Source organism: Melopsittacus undulatus, chromosome 7 (genome assembly GCF_012275295.1).
Source record: "Melopsittacus undulatus isolate bMelUnd1 chromosome 7, bMelUnd1.mat.Z, whole genome shotgun sequence".
NCBI classification, from domain to species: Eukaryota; Metazoa; Chordata; class Aves; order Psittaciformes; family Psittaculidae; genus Melopsittacus; species Melopsittacus undulatus.
Window position 1 is genome coordinate 12977144 of NC_047533.1, and position 17128 is coordinate 12994271.

Below are 17128 nucleotides of genomic sequence, written 5' to 3' on the forward strand. Positions count from 1 at the left end.
ACTAGCTCTACCCACTCAGCAGTGGCATGCCTGAGAAAGGAACTCTTTTCCCACAATAAAACATGAGTAGTTCCTGTTAAGACAGAGGACAGGCCATTGCCACTTGCTGTTCTCAACATGCCTCTGCTGTACTGTGCAGAGGACTCCATCATCAGTCTAGCATGCCACTACACTTGTGAAATGAGCATCTGAGCCAAAACAAAGGGATCTCCTTATCCTACAGTGACATACATTTTACAAGACAGCTTTTGCCAAAGTTCCGATTTGCAGAATTTTGTAAGAAACAAACTGGCCTTCCATGTGCAGCATGATCTATTACTTTAATCTCCCCAAACACTTTTAGGCTTGATATGGTGAACACACCAGCCTTTGTTTACACCAAACCTTTAGTGATTGTTGGAGCACACTAGGAAATGACCAAACAAGAGGGCAGGTTTACTGCTTACCTCTCACATGTCAGCACTTCAGGGAAGCTGGTCACCTTGAGGAAGGCTCGAGCCTGAAATCTGTCATCGCTTGTTGTGGAATGTATTGTTGTGGAGGAACTGCAATCCTCTTTATCTCCCTGGCTCAGGGATTCCAGGCTACCTGATGTAGATGTCTCCATGACCTGATTAGGCAGAACCGCCTGCTTTGGATTCTCATGCAAAGATGGATTGGATGAGCCATCTGCCAAAGGCTAAAGTCAAAGAAAATTCACAAAGTCGGTTAATACAACACAGTAAGGAAAATAAACATCTCATCAATTTGCAGTGTTTGCTTTCAAGGGAAAAATTAAACAATATACACAGCAAAAGTGCTTCCACTTAAATTAAGATTCATCATACTGACAGGTTTCTGCGTTGCCCAGAAAAGCACTCTTCTGTTGTGGTTATTGGCTTGGTGCATGTTTTCTTACTAAAGAACAAATCCTTGTAGGGTTTTTCTTATGGTTTCTTGGACAGACCCAACTTCCAAGGGAAGACATCGTTAATGTTAGTGAGAAGAAATGGTCTCTTGACTACAATGAAAATCGACCAGACACCATGCGAAGCACTGCATGTGTCAGGGGGAGTTGAAAACAGCTTATAGCATACAGAATAAGCCCTCGGTCAATGGACTTTAAACAGAGAAAGATCTCTTGTTATGCAGATTGGCAGTAAATTTTCTTCCATTACATGACTGCAATTTACTCTGAAACGGAATGATTGTCATTAATTTTTACAAGTAAAATCTAAAACCTTACCCTAAATTTCTGATTGATGGGATAGATCACTTTTGCCTTTAATGCAAATGCTGTGACATTACTGTTCAGAGGAGACTCACTTTCCTGTATGGAAAACAACAGAAAACCATTGGAACAGCAGCAGATCTGATGGTTATTTACTGTAAGCATTGCATGCCCCTTTTGGATACACAACTTCTAAATTCCTATTGCTAACCATTTATTGACTGTTTCTGCTTTGGCTCAAGAAGCCTCTTCATAAGACTCATTCTGTGTATAAAACTAAGAAAAGGGAACTCTTGTCATTACCACTGCTTCAAAACTCCTGCAACGGAAAATACACAATACCTGGTATTTACAAGTTATTTTCATTTTGTTCCCCCCTCCCCTATTTAGCAGCAACTAAAGATTTCACAAGAGGCTGAAATTATCTTAATAGAAACTACTAAAATATAAGCTCCACAGATATCATCATGGTTATAAATCCTGTCTTTCAATTTAAATAAAGAAGCAACAGATTAAATAAAACTATTCATCATTTTCCCTAGGAGAACTTTTATAGTACAACCCTACCTATAAACTAGAGAAAATACCAAAGAACTTTTTATAGATAATGCATTCTCTTCATACAATCTGCTACATCACGTAATGTGACTTTCTGCTTCTTCTCTTTCTTAGCTACTGCTTTATGCACTGGAACAATTGGATAACCAGCTTTGTTTTGCGAGGTTATGTATGGCTTAATAAAAGGTTGGCTGTAAGCAACAGATAGAGTGTTTAAATCCAAGCTTTAGGAGATTTCCTATTCCAGCTTCTCTGGGTTTGTCACATGAAATGAAAGAATCTGATTCATCAACACACAATTTACTTTATATAGATAAATCAAAGCACTAACAGAGTCTACAAAAATAGGAATGGGAAGAGAAGAACAAATTACATCATTCATTGGACTTCCATCATTGCACCTTTTTCATCTTCATTTATTTTATTTCCAGAAGTAATTTTTGGATTTACTGATAAAGTTAGAAGCATGGGGTCATCATGTAGAACACCAACTCATACTGAGTAGTCCCACTGCCATGGTACATATGCAGGGACAGAAGCCAACAAAGCTATTGCTCTGCAATGGCTGGAGGCAGAGCAGCTCCAGTCAAAGCCTCAAAGCTGTACTGAAATGTGCTAGAACTAATACAACCTGCTTCTCAGTGGGCATATGTAATACCCATGTATTATTAATATGGTAATTACAGTATTATTGCAATGTGAAAGGTTTCAGAATGAAAAGACATGTTTTTCTGATCCTAATTAAAAGTGTTTTCCATCTATGATTCTTCATGAGTTGTCAACGTGATGCTAGAAACAGCAGTCTCTGCAAATTGGAACAAATGAATAGAGAAAAAAAAACAAAACAAACTTCAGTAGTTAGACAAACAGGTGGGATTAAGTCCCTTCAAAATAACAAGGTTCCTTCTTAATGTGTTATAAATGAACTAACATTTCTGGGAAATGGATATAGTTGTGAATGATCACACTTAAAAGACCATGATCCCATTTCAAAAAGACACAAAGTTTTATCACTGCACAAGTTCTCCCACAGGATTTACACTCCATAAGGGAATTTAATAAATGCTCATTTTTTATGCCTTACTTTAACTCAAGCAAAATGACCAACCATGGTTTGTCACCATTCCCAATCACAAAACTGAAATGAAAATTAATTACCTATCAGGATTTAAACCAACAGTAAAGTGTTTACAATAGTGACTATTTTCTCTTTGTCTCAAAAACAGTTCTCACTACAAGCTAAGCACCAGACCAGCTGGCTTTAGTTGACACTTTCTGCATGCATTTAAGGTATATATAACAGACTTCAGCTTCACCAAGAGAAATCAAATCAGCCATGGGTGAAAGGCAGTGATCTAACAGCTACACAGTAGGACTGGTTCTCAAGGTATTTTGAGATGATATAAAGAAAAAAATATTTGAATTTTTGGCTGAGGATGGGTTAAGTATATACCTTCTCCTACTTTTCTTTCCAAATGGCTTCTCTAATTGTCTTTGAATCCCAGCTCACCAGAGTAGTGTTTCAGTACTTGCAGTCATTTGAACTCTGCACTGTTAGCTCCAGCTGGTACCTGACAAGGGACCTTCCTCTCTAAGAAAGCCACTGAGGATTTTGCTGTTTGCAAACACATTCACTGTATTTAACTTATTCTTTCTTCCTCCATTGGTCTACTCAGTCCAACTGAAAGTTGGAGACTCTAAGAAGGCGCTAGTAAAAAATGTCAAAATTTTGTAATAAATTTCCTTCTCCAGGGAAATCCAGGATCAACTATCAGCACTGATTTCAGTACTTAAGAACTATTTCTTACGTTGACAGTGTTCTTTTCCCATCAGCCTTTTGAAATTAAGGACAACGTACAGACAAAACAAACAAGCCCCCATCCAAAAAGAACTCCAGAACTCGATTAAAATATCAAAAGTCCCCTTAAGAGAAAAGGAATTCATAACAGGAATGAATACCTGAAATGGGTGCATTCATAAGCAGCCATCAACTCCCACCCTCCTTCTTACACTTTTTCTAAACACTTTTTAAAAGCTCAATTCCAAACACAATAAAATTAAGATAGTTTGAACCAGGGCCTGAAAGTGATCACTGCTACATGCAGCAAAATGGTCATCCACCAAGAACAGAGCTTTACCTCCAGCACCATTTCCTCCTCTGATATATAGGGTTCTGCTTTACTTTTCGTGAGTGTGTGCTCTCTCTCATCAGAGCTGAAGCTCTCCAGAAGCCTCTGGGAATCATCCTTCTGAAATTTTGAGAGAAAAACAGATAAAATATAATATTGAAATCATACTGATTCAGTGAAAATATCTTTGACAGCAGCCTGGATACATTCATGTCTCCATCCTGAAAATTATTTCAGTATTAGTTGGACATTTTGAAAAAAATAAAATCTGAAAATAAGTGAGAATTTTACATATTCAGGAAGGAATAATTAAAATTAATGAACTTCATGAATTTGCCAGTGCAGAAGTAGAATTTTAATCTGAAAAGTTGCAAAAGGCTGTGCAGGTGTCAAATCAATCCATCTGCTCTCAAAGCATCTTACTACAGACAATGGCATTGAGCTCACAGTCCAAGTTCAAACTTCTCAAGTCAAGCATGTTAACTAAATTGCCTATAATTGCCTGCAATGAAGAGAACATTGAGTATTTTTGCTCCAGTGCTATGAGAAAAACTTCCTAAATGAAGTTTTATTTGTGGGAAAATGTTCAGGAACGAAACCTCCTGCTGCACATGCTCTTCCCTGTGCACTAGTTAGACTAAAAAATAATGCTCATGTTGGTCAATGCATTCAAATACAGCATTGCAAGGAATTATTTAGTGAAGGAAAAGATGGCAGCCACCCTACCTCTACTACTTTTAAACTTGTTTTTCAGTTTTTCAATCCACTGTCTGCTTTTTGATATATACTGATATGGCTGCAGCCACTGTGCATGCAACTGCCTTGTGGAAAGATTTTCCTTGAATTATTTGGCCATTTGGCCATGAAAAGTAGTCCATTATCTCAGAATATAGAGAGGTCCACAACCTTAAAAATACCTCTTGAAACTTAGATTCTAAATAATACAGATCATATTATTGAGTTAGCCTCTACAACATGCTGAAATGCAGATGCCAGTTACTAAAAATCTACTTATGACAAAAGAACAGCTACAAATCTCCCCCAGCAATCTTGTCACTCATTTGTCTCAAACAATAAATTCACCAAATCTAGGTTAAGAGATCAGGACTTGTAGAAGTAGTCACGTTGAGTTCATAATGGAATTATAGAATAGTTAGGGTTGGAAAGGACCTTAAGATCATTTAGTTCCAATCCCCCCGCCATGGGCAGGGACACATGAAGGCTACCTCACACTAAACCATGCCACCCAAGGCTCTGTCCAACCTGGCTTTGAACACCACCAGAGATGGAGCATTCACAGCTTCCCTGAGAAACTCATTCCAGTGCCTCACCACCCTAACAGTAAAGAAGTTCTTCCTTATATCCAATCTAAACTTCCCTGTTTAAGTTTTAACCTGTCACCCCTTGTCCTATCACTCCAGTTCCTAATGAAGAGTCCCTCCAGGGCATGCTTATAGGCTCCCTTCAGATACTGGAAGGCTGCTATGAGGTCTCCACATGGCCTTCTCTTCTCCAGGCAGAACAGCCCCATCTTTCTCAGCCTGTCTTCATATGGAAGGTGCTCCAGTCCCCTGATCATCATCGTGGCCCTCCTCACTGTATCTCACACTACAGCCACTCCAAAAGAAGAGTTTGCTTTTCTCAGCCTGTTTCTCCAACAGTTCATATTCATCTAGTATCCATTTCCACCCTTTATCTCCAACACTATAATTTAAAAAATATTTGAATTTTTCCAGGATTAACTTCTTTCTTTTTAATGTTTCTCATCTCATCGCCTTCCTCTCCATTTGTTTTTGTCCTCTGTTATTTTTGCAGCTGAAGTGCTATTGAGCATGAAGAAACTGAACAAAAATAAGTCTAACTGTAATTACTGCAACAAGCAGTTGTAAGCTAATCTACTGCAAAGAGCCTTCAGGCAATGCCATACTGTAACAGAAGAATATTGATAGAAATGTATTGCCGTACACTATGCAGTCTGAAGTTTCTTCTTAAAACTACCCCTGTACATCCTAGGCACAGATGAGCAAACCAGTAAGGCACTTACCTGCAAGCATCCAAGTCACATAGATTCAGGCTGAGACTGAGAGAATACTGATTAATTGGGGCTGAATGACAAATGCTGGCAGTTTAACACAGTACATATGTCTGCTTCAGATTCCAGGTACTTGCCCTGCTCCTACTGCAAGGACAACTCAGCTGCCTGGGAAGGTACATGGCATACTTAGGTATCTCTGCTTTTACTACGGAAAAAGAAGGCTGCAATATGTGCAGTTCAGTACTTGCTATACATACAACACACTTGCCCCCTTGGTGGGGCAGACACTGTAAAGAAGGGACAGGCATGGACAACCTATGGGAGCACTGCTGGATTCAGAAAATCAGACCTATGGGATACAACCTGTCCACTGCTCCATGTGCCCCAGCCAGCAGTTTATTTTTCTTTCAAAATAAACAACTCTTTTCCAGCTGTGACATTGATTTTAATGGCATCTAAGTACCTAAATCCATCTGAAGATCTGGGCCAGAGAGAACTGTCAGTTTCTATTCCCTATTGACATAAATGACATAAAAGGTAAAATTGTACATAGCTATATTTGAGTTTGTAGTGGCAGTACAATAAAGATACCACCTATTAAGTCAGGGAAGCTGAGCAATTGAATCAAGAGAGGCTTGCACTCGCACAGGGCGCATTGATCCAGCATTTGAAATGCCTCCATTACTAGGATAAGTCATGGGTTAGAGTTTCGAACCTCCTACTTAAAAGCAGTTGGGAGCAAAAGGATTTTTCTCTTTTATCATGTTTAATGACGATCAACACTAACAGATATGCACACGCAGCAGAGTTGTTACAGCTAAAAAATAAATGTGGTTAAAACCCAAGTCAAACCAGACACCCCACCGCAGGCTGGCAGAATGTTCCACAGGGCTCCAAATTTCCCAGCTGCACCAGTGCCAACCACTGCTACTACATCCAGCCAATGATATAGTAGCATGACCTGGGACTAAATGCAGTGGGGGAAAGAAGCAGAAGTCAATAACAATTCTCAAAAAATATATCTGCCTGGTAGTGTTCTGCAGGTATGTGCTACCACTGCGATCCTCAAGTCCAAACACTCATTTCTTGTAATAAAGCGATACGAACTATTCACCACAGTCCTTACAACACCAAGGCAGGTATGTTATTAACAAAATCAGATGCTTGAAAAAACCTGTTAGTACTGTCAGATGTGTTCTGCCTCTTTTATCTCTCAGGTAGGTACGTGTATACCCTCAGTGCAAAGGTACTGCTGTGGGCTAGTACTAATTCTCTGGTTGTGATGTCTGTAAAAGGAACTTTGGACATCGGATTCTTCCTACTGGTTTAGGACAGGAATTTCTGGTTATTATCAATTATCTCACCAAGTTTCTACAAGTCAGGCACATCTTCCATTATCCCCTCATAGCAGCACAGCCTTGTACAAGTGATGAGAGACGCAGCTAGTGGGCCACCCACGTTAAAGATACAGGCCAGTAGGGCAACATTCAGAACACAAATACTTCACCAGCCTCTCTTTTGAGTTAGCCCGTTTGTTCCAGTAAATTGATGAAGAAAGTAGTAACACCCTTCCCAGCAGAGGTGTCAGGTCAGGAATTACCTCCCGCCGAGCTCACCCCAACCCCGCTCTGGAGGCCTGCGCCGGTCGTCCAGCGCCCCAGGGTTCCCCGAGACCTGCGGCCCAGCCTCGGCGGTCCCGAGCGGCGGGTCCGGCCGGGCCGGGCCGGACCGAGCCGGCAGTACCCCCAGGCCTCGGGGAGAATGCGGAGGGGTCGCCGACCCTCGCAAACCCGACCCCTCCGAGCTGTTCACCCTGGTACAGGTCGAGCTTCCCCGCGCCGGAGGGCAGCGGCGTGTGACGGCTGCCAGCCCACCGCCCGCCGGCCCCGCGTACCTCTCTCCGCCGGCGCGGCCCTAGCGCGTAGCGGCAGAGCAGGGCGGCAGCGGTGGCGCCCAGCAGTAGCCCCAGCAGGACGGCGGGGGCCAGCAGGGCGGACAGCGTCTGTAGCGACTGAGCCCAGAACTGCAGCCCCACCGCTCGTAGGCAGTCCCCGGCTGCCGCCATCGGGCCCGGCTTGGCTTGGCTTGGCCCGGCCCGGCCCGGCCCGGCCCGGCCCGGCCCGGCCCGGCCCGGCCCGCAGACAGCAGAGGGAGGTCCCGCTGCTTGGGGCCCCTCCGCCGCCCGCCCCCCGTCCTCGCCGCGGTGGGAGGAGACCGATGGCGGGGGATTGCGGAGACTGAGGCCCGGCCTGGCTTGGGGGCAGCGCTTGCAAAGCTCTGGAGCGCCTTACGCGCCCGCGGAGGAGCCGCCCACGGCCATGCGGAGGCTGCTGGCCAGCCTGCTGCTGGTGGTGCTCCCCGTCTGGCCCTCCGTGCCCGCCCAGTCACTCGCAGCGGCCACTGAGCGCTCCCAGGCCTCGCCGAGCCCGGCGGAAGGGGCCGGGGCGCCGGGCCCGGCCCGGGACCCCTGCGGTCAGACGGCGGCTGTGGTAAGGCGGTGTGCCCGCGGGGCGCTGCGCGGTGGCGGGTCAGCCCTCAGCGGGGCGGACCGCGGGCCCAGGACGGATGGTGGCGGGCGGAGGAGAGGCCCTGTCTGAGGGCACAGGGGGAGCGGTGTGTGGCAGAGCCGTGGCCAGGACTTGGCTTGCCGCGGCCCGCGGTAATGTGCCGCATGCTGGCAATGGCCTTGCTTCGTTACCTATCACAGCACCTTTACCCACTAATCCCAGCCCGCTGGTAGAAGTGCCACCAACCGTTTAAAATACGGTGTTTGGTTTTCATCCTTTCTCCTTACCTAGCTAGGTATCTGTCAAGCCGCCTCAGAATGTGTGAACACTGTTTCTTCTGCCCAGCGTGGAAAGTACCCGAGAAGGCCGTGGAGAATGGAGGCAGTCACAAACAATAGTTTGTGGTGTGGTTACAAGAAGTCTAATCAGCAGGAAATAGATTTGCAGGAAAGCGAAAAAAACAAAACCAACCAAAGCAAACCCCAAACAAGCCACCTTTTCACCAAACACATTCTTCCAGCAGAAAAACAAATTCATGTAAAACTTCATTTAAATTGTCTGCTGGCAGTATTACTGCATTGAAGTAATTGCTTTTGAAGCATGGCGTGAGTGCTGGCCTGTAGAATTGGCTCTACTTGCCAATCCAGAGTCCCTTGTAATGCCCTCTGCTATTATAGATACACTGCAGCAGAGTCGAAGAATCATGCTGAGTATCCAGACAATATTTTGCAGTGCAGACTACTGAGAACGGAATATCTGATAAGGCAGAAGAAAAAACAAGGAATGCTGTAATGCCATTTCTAGTTGACTGACATGAATACACGAACTCACTAAATCTTGTGCATGAGCAGCTGTAAAAACACAGGTGAATGAATACCTGGACTCTGTCAGGAGCCATTTGTACACTGATAACCTAGGAACCAAGAAGTAAAGCTTGTTAGATAGCAGTTCACGTTTTCTGTAAACCTTTATGCATGCTTAGACCACTCTCTCGTTACAGGCTCATTTACAAAGGGGCTGTTGACTTTTAGCATTCACATTCATATATATGCTGATATGCATGAGAGTAATATTTGGGATTTGTTGTTTATAAAGATTTATTTCAACATTTAACATAATAGACCATTGCATCGGTGCTTTATATTTTCACCAGTGTTTTAATCTTGTGTCATGACATGCATTTAGTGTACTAGCACACATTTTCTTAATGGAGCTGGGGCTCTAGACTGCTCTAGAAATACCTGGGAAAGGTTAATTCCCTTTTAACATGTGATTTCAATTTCTGCATATCCATATCATAAATGAAAATATGTATATATGTATGTGTATCCAATAGGCAATTTTTTGTGCAGGTTTGCCACTGGAGTTTCCTGTTCTTATCCTTTGTGTTCTTGAGGTGCTCAGCTACTCAAAATTCAGGGTCATACAGATTGTTTAACTAATGGGAAGAAATTTCTAATAGCATTGGAGACCTTTAGCATACAACTAGGTATTTGGAAATAGCCCCTGGGGTCTCCCAGAGCTGTCTTGTGGCTGCTCAGTGTGCTGCATGCTCCCACCTGTGTTCATTTCTCTGTCCTTCCTTTCTCCTCTGCAAGAGCTGCCACAAATCCACATGTACTTGTATTCCAGAGTGTTCAAAACCCAGGGCTCCTGGTGCTTCCAAATTCGTGAGATGTCTTGCATTTTTTGTTTTGAGGCAAAGTCTCCTCTCTGAAGTGAGGTCTGTTTTCACATAAGGCCAACTAAACATATAGTTCTAGCAGTAATCAAAGTGATGCCTTCCCTTCCCCAAGCAGGCAAAGAAGAAAATTGCCCCTAACTTGCTGTACTGTAACAGTGGTGTTGACATAAATCAGTACTTAACATTACTCACATGTAGTGCTTGGGAGCAAACAGAAACAGCAAGTGCAGGTCATGTCATTCAGCGAACTTACAAGATTGCTGTTAAGCAGCTGACATTCCTAACTCTCTATTATTTCCTGCAAGGAAGCATTTTTATTAAATGAAAGCTAGCTTGCATGACTACTAGCTCTTGATCAAAACACTGGGCATTAACAATCCTTAAAAACACAGGTTTCTCCTACTGATGTTTTAAAGCTGTGATTTCTGTAGCAATCTCTGTGGTCTGTGCACAGGTGGGAGGTTGTCACATACTGCCTCATAAGCTGCAGTTTTTAGCCTGTTGTATTTTTGAAAGGCTCTGTGTAATACTCCAAAAGAAAAATGAGCGTAACATCAGTAGACTTTTGATGGACACATTCCTGCTGACTGCAAGTGATGGCATTTTCCCCTGTCCTCAAATCTGCCGTTGGAAAGGTTATTTTATAAGTACAAACTAAGAGCAAACCCTTCCGCTTGGCCTGATAATATGAAGTGTAAGTACGGTTTGAGCCCCCAGTGTATATAGCCATACTGGGAGACAGCTGAGCCTTAGATTGCTTAACAAGCTGTGTGAGATCTCTAGAGCCATGCTGTATCTCTCTTCTCGTAGTTAATTTTGTGAAACTCAAGGCTTTGTGGAATAAGGTTCCGTCTAATAGTGATGCATAAATTCAGTGTAAGAGTTCAATATTAGACATTTATCAAAGCAGTTCTTTTTTCTTATTGTTCTCTTCTGTATTAACTTTAGGTAATTAAAGATAATCTTTGGCTTGAAAAAGAGATGGGATGTCTAGGAATGACAGGTATGTAATTGCTTTCTCTTTTCAGCACTGTGGGAGTCCTGGGACTCCAAAGGCATAGGTATGGGGGTGGGCAGGGGACTGAAGTGCTCTGGTGGTCTGCTTTCATCAGTGGGATTCTTAATCCTGGTTTACAGTTGAGTATTTGCATAGAAGTTAGGAATAAGAGTGCACTAGGCTTCCTAAACAGCTCATCTGGAATAAAGCCCCTGTGAGAAGACCTTAGTTCATACCTGTCCTGGGTTCTGCAGTAGCAGTCATTTTTTCTCCTTCTTGGTAGATGGTGCAGCTCTGTGTTTTTGACTTTTGGCCTGGGAACAGCGCTGATAACACCGATGTTTTTAGTTACTGCTCAAATGTTTAGTTTGACCAAGGACTTTCTGAGTCTCATGCTCTGCCAGGGAGGAGGGGAAGCTGGGAGGAAGCAGAGACAGGACACCTGACCCAAACTGACCAAAGAAGTATTCCATACCACAGCACGTCATGCCCAGGATGTAACTGAGAGTAACCCGGAAGGGCTAGTTCACTGCTGGGTGGAGTGAGTTATCGATCGGCAGGTGGTGAGGTTTTGTATTCTCTTCCCTTGTTATTTTCCTTATCATTATTATTATTGGTGGTAGCAGTAGTGGTTTGTGTTATACCTTAGTTACTAAACAGTTGTTATCTCAACCTGTGGGAGTTACATTCTTTTCGATTCTCCTCCCCATCCCTCTGGGAGAAGAGAGAGGGTGAGAAGGGGGGGAGTGAGAGAGAAACTGCGTGGATGATTTATGGCTGACTGGGCTTAAACCATGACAATACTCTGCTCTGAATCATTTTCAGGAACAGCCCTTTTTCCTCAGTAAATGTAGTGACATAGGGGAGTACCCTCTGATGACCAGTGTTTCCAGTGTTATGAAAAAAACATATTGTTTAAAGCTGATCTAGATATTGTACCTTTTCAGAAGCTATCTTAACCTCTATGCATTTACTAGCGCTGTTGCAATACCTACTCTTGAAGGCATTTTCAAAGACCTCTGCAATTCCAATGATTAGTATGCTTTGTCCTGGACCAAGTTGTTAAAGACTTACAGATGTAGGGTGTCTGGAATTGTTCCTGGGATACTAATACTCTTCACAGCAGGTACCAAGTATACTTGTCACTGATTTCACATGCACCAAGGAAGTGGTAGTTGCATGATTTCATAGTTAGATACATAGGGGTCTGATAGCTGGATACTTAGATCTGATACTTAGAAAAGTACTTTTAGCCTGGTGGAGCTGTGTCTGGGGGCTGACTGACACAGGCTTTTTGTGTACGTTTGAACAAATCACAGTTTCTCTGAGTCTCTGGTTTTTATTTTCTTTATATGTGTATAATAAATAGTGTGCTACTTCACCGAAGCATAGTGGAAGTGAATACCCTGAAAGATTATGACATCCTCATACAGTGCATTAACAGGAGGCAATACAGTGTCTGAAATAACCCCCCCATGGCTGTGGTTCCCCAAGAGGTGATTTCATGACATGCATTTGCCAAGAAATTACACGCTCTGATGCAGTCATCTAATGAAACGCCTCTAATTTCTTTGCCTGGTGCCATGGCTAATTAACAAATTAATTTATTAATTTAAATATGCGAGCAAATAATTCAGATTTGCTGAGCTTCCTTGTTTGGGTTTTTTTCCTGTATTTATTAAATGTCATCTTTGCTGCTCTCATCTTGCTTTCTGTCTGGTTGCAGATTATTAATGTACCATCAGTTGAGAGGAAACACATGCAGTTTTGTAGTTCAGAAGAACCTTCTGCTGCTAAAGAAGTGGGTTGATTGGACAAGCAGTATCTTCTCTGTTAGTTGTTGAAAATGGTATGTCCAGCAGAACTAAGGAGATCATCCCTTCGAACTCTGCACTCGTGAGGCTACACCTCAAATACTGTATTCAGTTTTGGGCCCCTCACAACAAGAAAGACGTGGAGGTGCTGGAGCATGTCCAGAGAAGAGCAATGAAGCTCATGAAGGGTCTGGAGCACAAGTATTATGAGGAGAAGCTAAGGGAATTGGAATTGCTCAGCCTAGATAAGAGGAGGTTCAGGGGAGACATCACTCTGCAACTACCTGAAAGAAAGTTGTAGTGAGATGGGGGTTGGTTTCTTCTCCCAAGTAACAATAGGATAGGACAAGAGGACACAGCCTCAATCTGTGGGAGGTTTGGATTGGATATTAGGAAAAACTTCTTCACTTAAATGGTTATCAAACACTGGAAGAGGCTGTCCAGGGAAGTGGTGGAGTAACCATCCCTGGAGGTATTAAAAAGATGTGTAGATGAGGCCTTTAGGGACATGGTCTAGAAGTGGACTTGGCAGTGTTAGGTTGGACATGATGATCTTGAGGATCTTTTCCAAGCTAAATGATTCTAGGAAATTCTGTTGTTTTGTTAGTAGGTAAATTCATGTGTTAAACGAGGGGCTGCTGCAAGCACTGAATTGTATGCTTGATTTTATAAGTGAGAATTGTCCCATTCTAATAAACAGGAATTTCTAACATATTTAAAGCTTATTTTTTATTGGTTTGCTTAATCAAAGTACTAGACTCTTTAGGTCTTACTAGAGATGTTCTCAGTGAAAGCAGCAAGATCAGAACTTCTGCATAAAACCTTTGTCATTGAAAATGGCAGTGTGTTGAAGTGAAACAGTTTGTGGTAACGCACTGGTCTCAAGGTTTCTGTTGGAAGCTTTTTTGATTTATTTCTGGATGACAAAAAGCAATCACAGAATAGCCCTGTGATTGGGGAACACAATAGATTTTTTGAGAGTTATGTTTGAATCTGCTCTGACTTACTCAAAACAGGCCTGGAAAGATGTGGTTTGTCTTGCTGATGCCCATAGTTTCTTTGACTTTGTAACAAGAAAAGCTAATGACAACATTCAGAACTGAAATACAGTAAATTGCTACCTTTGCCTGCTCATTGTTGTGTGTAATTGAAAGGACTTCAAATTGGATCATGTATCCTGGATGGTTTACAGGCCAGGGAATAATTCAGAACAACAACAAAGAAAAATATAGCAAGCAAGTATATTTAACTCTTTTCTCCCTGCTGAAATAAAGCAAGATTATTCAAAGCTTTGCTGATAAATTCTAGAGTAAAGCAAATCAGACTGCAGATGTGGGATTTAAAATATGCAGCCCTTGAGATTTAAGAATTAGATCACAGTGTCAGGTAATTTTTAATCCTGAATTTGACATTTCACAAAGTTGTCAGTCTTCACTTTCCTACTATAATCTGGCAGGTTAGGATGTGTTGTAAAACTAGGGAAGCCTTAAGGACATACTGAAGTCTTTGCTGCAAACCTGTGGTAAGACTATTGTAATTTTATATCGTTCTATTCAGTTGCCATGGCTAAGAATAACTTTCCCCTCAGCTTCTATGAAAGACAAGTAAGGCACTATAGTGTTATACCTGCCCTTGGAATGGCAGTCCATCTGTGCCACTGCCATGTTCAGGACTCAGCCTGTTTAGTCCAGTGATAAAGGCTTGTGTGTTATCCCTGAAGGTCTCTGTTGTTACACAAAACTAGTTTCTTAGCAAAGGACAGTATGCTGATCACAAAAATAGGACAGTTGCTTCTGTTTAGAAAGTTACCCATCCTTCCATCCCCAGGCATAGCAACACAGACCCACTGCTGCCAGTCTACACGTAGTAGTTGCATTTTGTGCCAGGTCAGATCCTCTCTGTATTTGCATGCCCTGAACAGCAAGTGAATGCAGTGAGGGCTGGGAGTAGAGATCTCTTCTTCCTAAGTGTATTGCATGTGCCTTGTATATGACTTTTGGAGTTCCAAAAGAGCAAAAGATCATCACCCAAAGCAATAGTGTGTAAAATTCTCTGCCTGTGAGAGCAGCAAAGAAACTTGAACAGCATTAAATAGCAGAGACTGTTCTGATCAACTGTGCATTTGTCATTTCGTATTATTGTAGCACTGTGTGTAAGTGGGACTGAGTAAATGCTATAATAATGAGTTATGCTAATTGTCCAGCTGTTTCAGCTACATTAATATCTATTTTCGTGGTTTTATTTTGTAATTCAATACTAAGTTGACCTACCAGCCCTGGTAATTAACTAGGAATATGCAGGCAGGGACACCTCACACTAAACCATATCACCCAAGGCTTCATCCAACCTGGACTTGAACACTACCAGGGATGGAGCATTCACAACCTCCCTGGGCAGCCCATTCCAGTACTTCACCACCCTAACAGTAAAGAAGTTCTTCCTTATATCCAGTCTAAACCTCTGCTGTTTACATTTCAACCCGTTACCCCTTGTCCTATCACTACAGTCCCTAATGAATAGTCCCTCCCCAGCATCCCTGTAGGCCCCCTTCAGATACTGGAAGGCTGCTATGAGGTCTCCACGCAGCCTTCTCTTCTCCAGGCTGAACAGCCCCAACTTTCTCAGCCTGTCTTCATATGGGAGGTGCTCCACTCCCCTGATCATCCTCGTAGCCCTCCTCTGGACTTGTTCCAACAGTTCCATGTCCTTTTTATGTTGAGGACACGAGAACTGCACACAATACTCCAAGTGAGGTCTCACGAGAGCAGAGTAAAGGGGCAGGATCACCTCCTTTGACCTGCTGGTCACGCTCCTTTTGATGCAGCCCAGGATACAAGGTTCTGACGTATCTGTTTATATTTGGCTTATGGAGGATTAAATCATGGGAAAACATTGTAGTAACATGCTAATTAAAGGATTAATTATTTAACAACTCAGTAATAACATTATAAAAATGTGGAATGTTTAATTAAGGAAAACAAAGAAAATTTCATTTTATAGATGGTGATATTGTCTCACATCTCAAAAGAAAGTGAAATTGCTGTCTTTCTTTGATGAACTGTTTCACTCAGCATCTTTGGAGATTTTTGCAGGCAAGCCCCAGATTAAATCTCATACTCTGCTGGTCTGGTCACTGGGAAATGGTTTGTCTGGGGGTGCTGTACTCCAAGGAGTGCCTGGTGGCAGCCTGGCAAGCCCAGCTGAGATTGGGGCTGTGTGTAAAGCTTCAAACTGTTCCCCTGCTTTGTAATTTCCCTTTTGAAAAGGAGTGGGAATAGTTTCTATTTAGAAACTAATGGAAGTGAAGACCATGCAGCTCTGATAATGGCTTTTCTGAAAACAGACAGAAAAATAGCAAAGATTGAAGCTTTAAGAAGAAAAGAGAATGGAAAGAACAAGGAGACTGCAGAGTCAGTGTCAGGGTTGGGATACACCTCAGAGGGCGCGCCGACAATGGTGCACTTGCACTTCTGAGCAGCAGGATATCCAAAAGAAAGCTCAGTGCTTGTTAGTGAAAGTCAAGGAGTCAAGTATTAGTATGTTCTGACCTCAGATGAATCTACTTGTTAAAGAAAAAACCCCAGGCAATTTCAGTGGATGTGAAAACTGCAGAATGTGTTATGCCTGTACCGTCCTTTCTCAGATATTCAGCATCTGGCTTTTCAAGCAGTCATCAGCCATCTACAATCCATCTAGGATTTTAATCTGAAAGAGAAAGCAGCTGAATGTATAAATACAGTTATGCTGTCTTGATGTTAAGGGTATACAGCAAGTTATGTGGAAAAGCAGTGATGATCTTGTAGGTCAGTGGCACTGAGCTGTATAATGTGCTAGTGACAGCTATAGTGACAAATATATGTGGATCAGGAAAAAGTTACTTAACTGACAGTAAATACTACAAAACATGAGATAGACGAGTGCTGCTTACTGTCAAGGGAAACTGGTGTTTTATAAAACAGTCTACATCATTAAAAATTAATGAAAAGGATGAAAAAATGTCTGGAGGAAAGCACATGTTGCTATATAGACACGTGTCACACTGAATCTATTTAAGCAAAACCTTCCACTAAGTTCTGGGAAGATACAAGTAAATTTGCAGAAGTATCCTTGTAATCATTGCCAGTGTTGGGGCTGCTTAACATAATGTCAGGAACCTGCAAAATCCCCAACCTCCAATTACCAGTGGTGGAGCAG

General features: G+C 42.6%; 2 protein-coding genes across 5 annotated transcripts in view; one reads left to right on the forward strand and one right to left on the reverse strand.

The window, feature by feature from the left end:
• EVC (EvC ciliary complex subunit 1) overlaps nt 1-8285 on the reverse strand; it is a 55375-nt gene extending 47090 nt beyond the window's left edge. The window contains exons 1-4 of one of the 2 annotated variants that reach the window (XM_034064548.1): nt 7827-8285; nt 3907-4017; nt 1226-1309; nt 447-679 (exon numbers count right to left, since the gene is read on the reverse strand). In XM_034064548.1, the coding sequence (XP_033920439.1) occupies nt 447-679; nt 1226-1309; nt 3907-4017; nt 7827-7997 (599 nt within the window). In that variant the 5' untranslated portion in view covers nt 7998-8285. The remainder of the gene's footprint in view (nt 1-446; nt 680-1225; nt 1310-3906; nt 4018-7826) is intronic. The other variant, XM_034064547.1, reaches the window with a different exon arrangement.
• Nucleotides 8120-17128, forward strand: part of EVC2 (EvC ciliary complex subunit 2) — a 78459-nt gene continuing 69450 nt past the window's right edge. For 2 of the 3 annotated variants that reach the window (XM_031048374.1, XM_031048375.2), the window contains exons 1-2: nt 8131-8421; nt 11072-11126. In XM_031048374.1, the coding sequence (XP_030904234.1) occupies nt 8251-8421; nt 11072-11126 (226 nt within the window). In that variant the 5' untranslated portion in view covers nt 8131-8250. Of the gene's footprint in view, nt 8422-11071; nt 11127-17128 lie in introns of all 3 variants that reach the window. The other variant, XM_031048376.1, reaches the window with a different exon arrangement.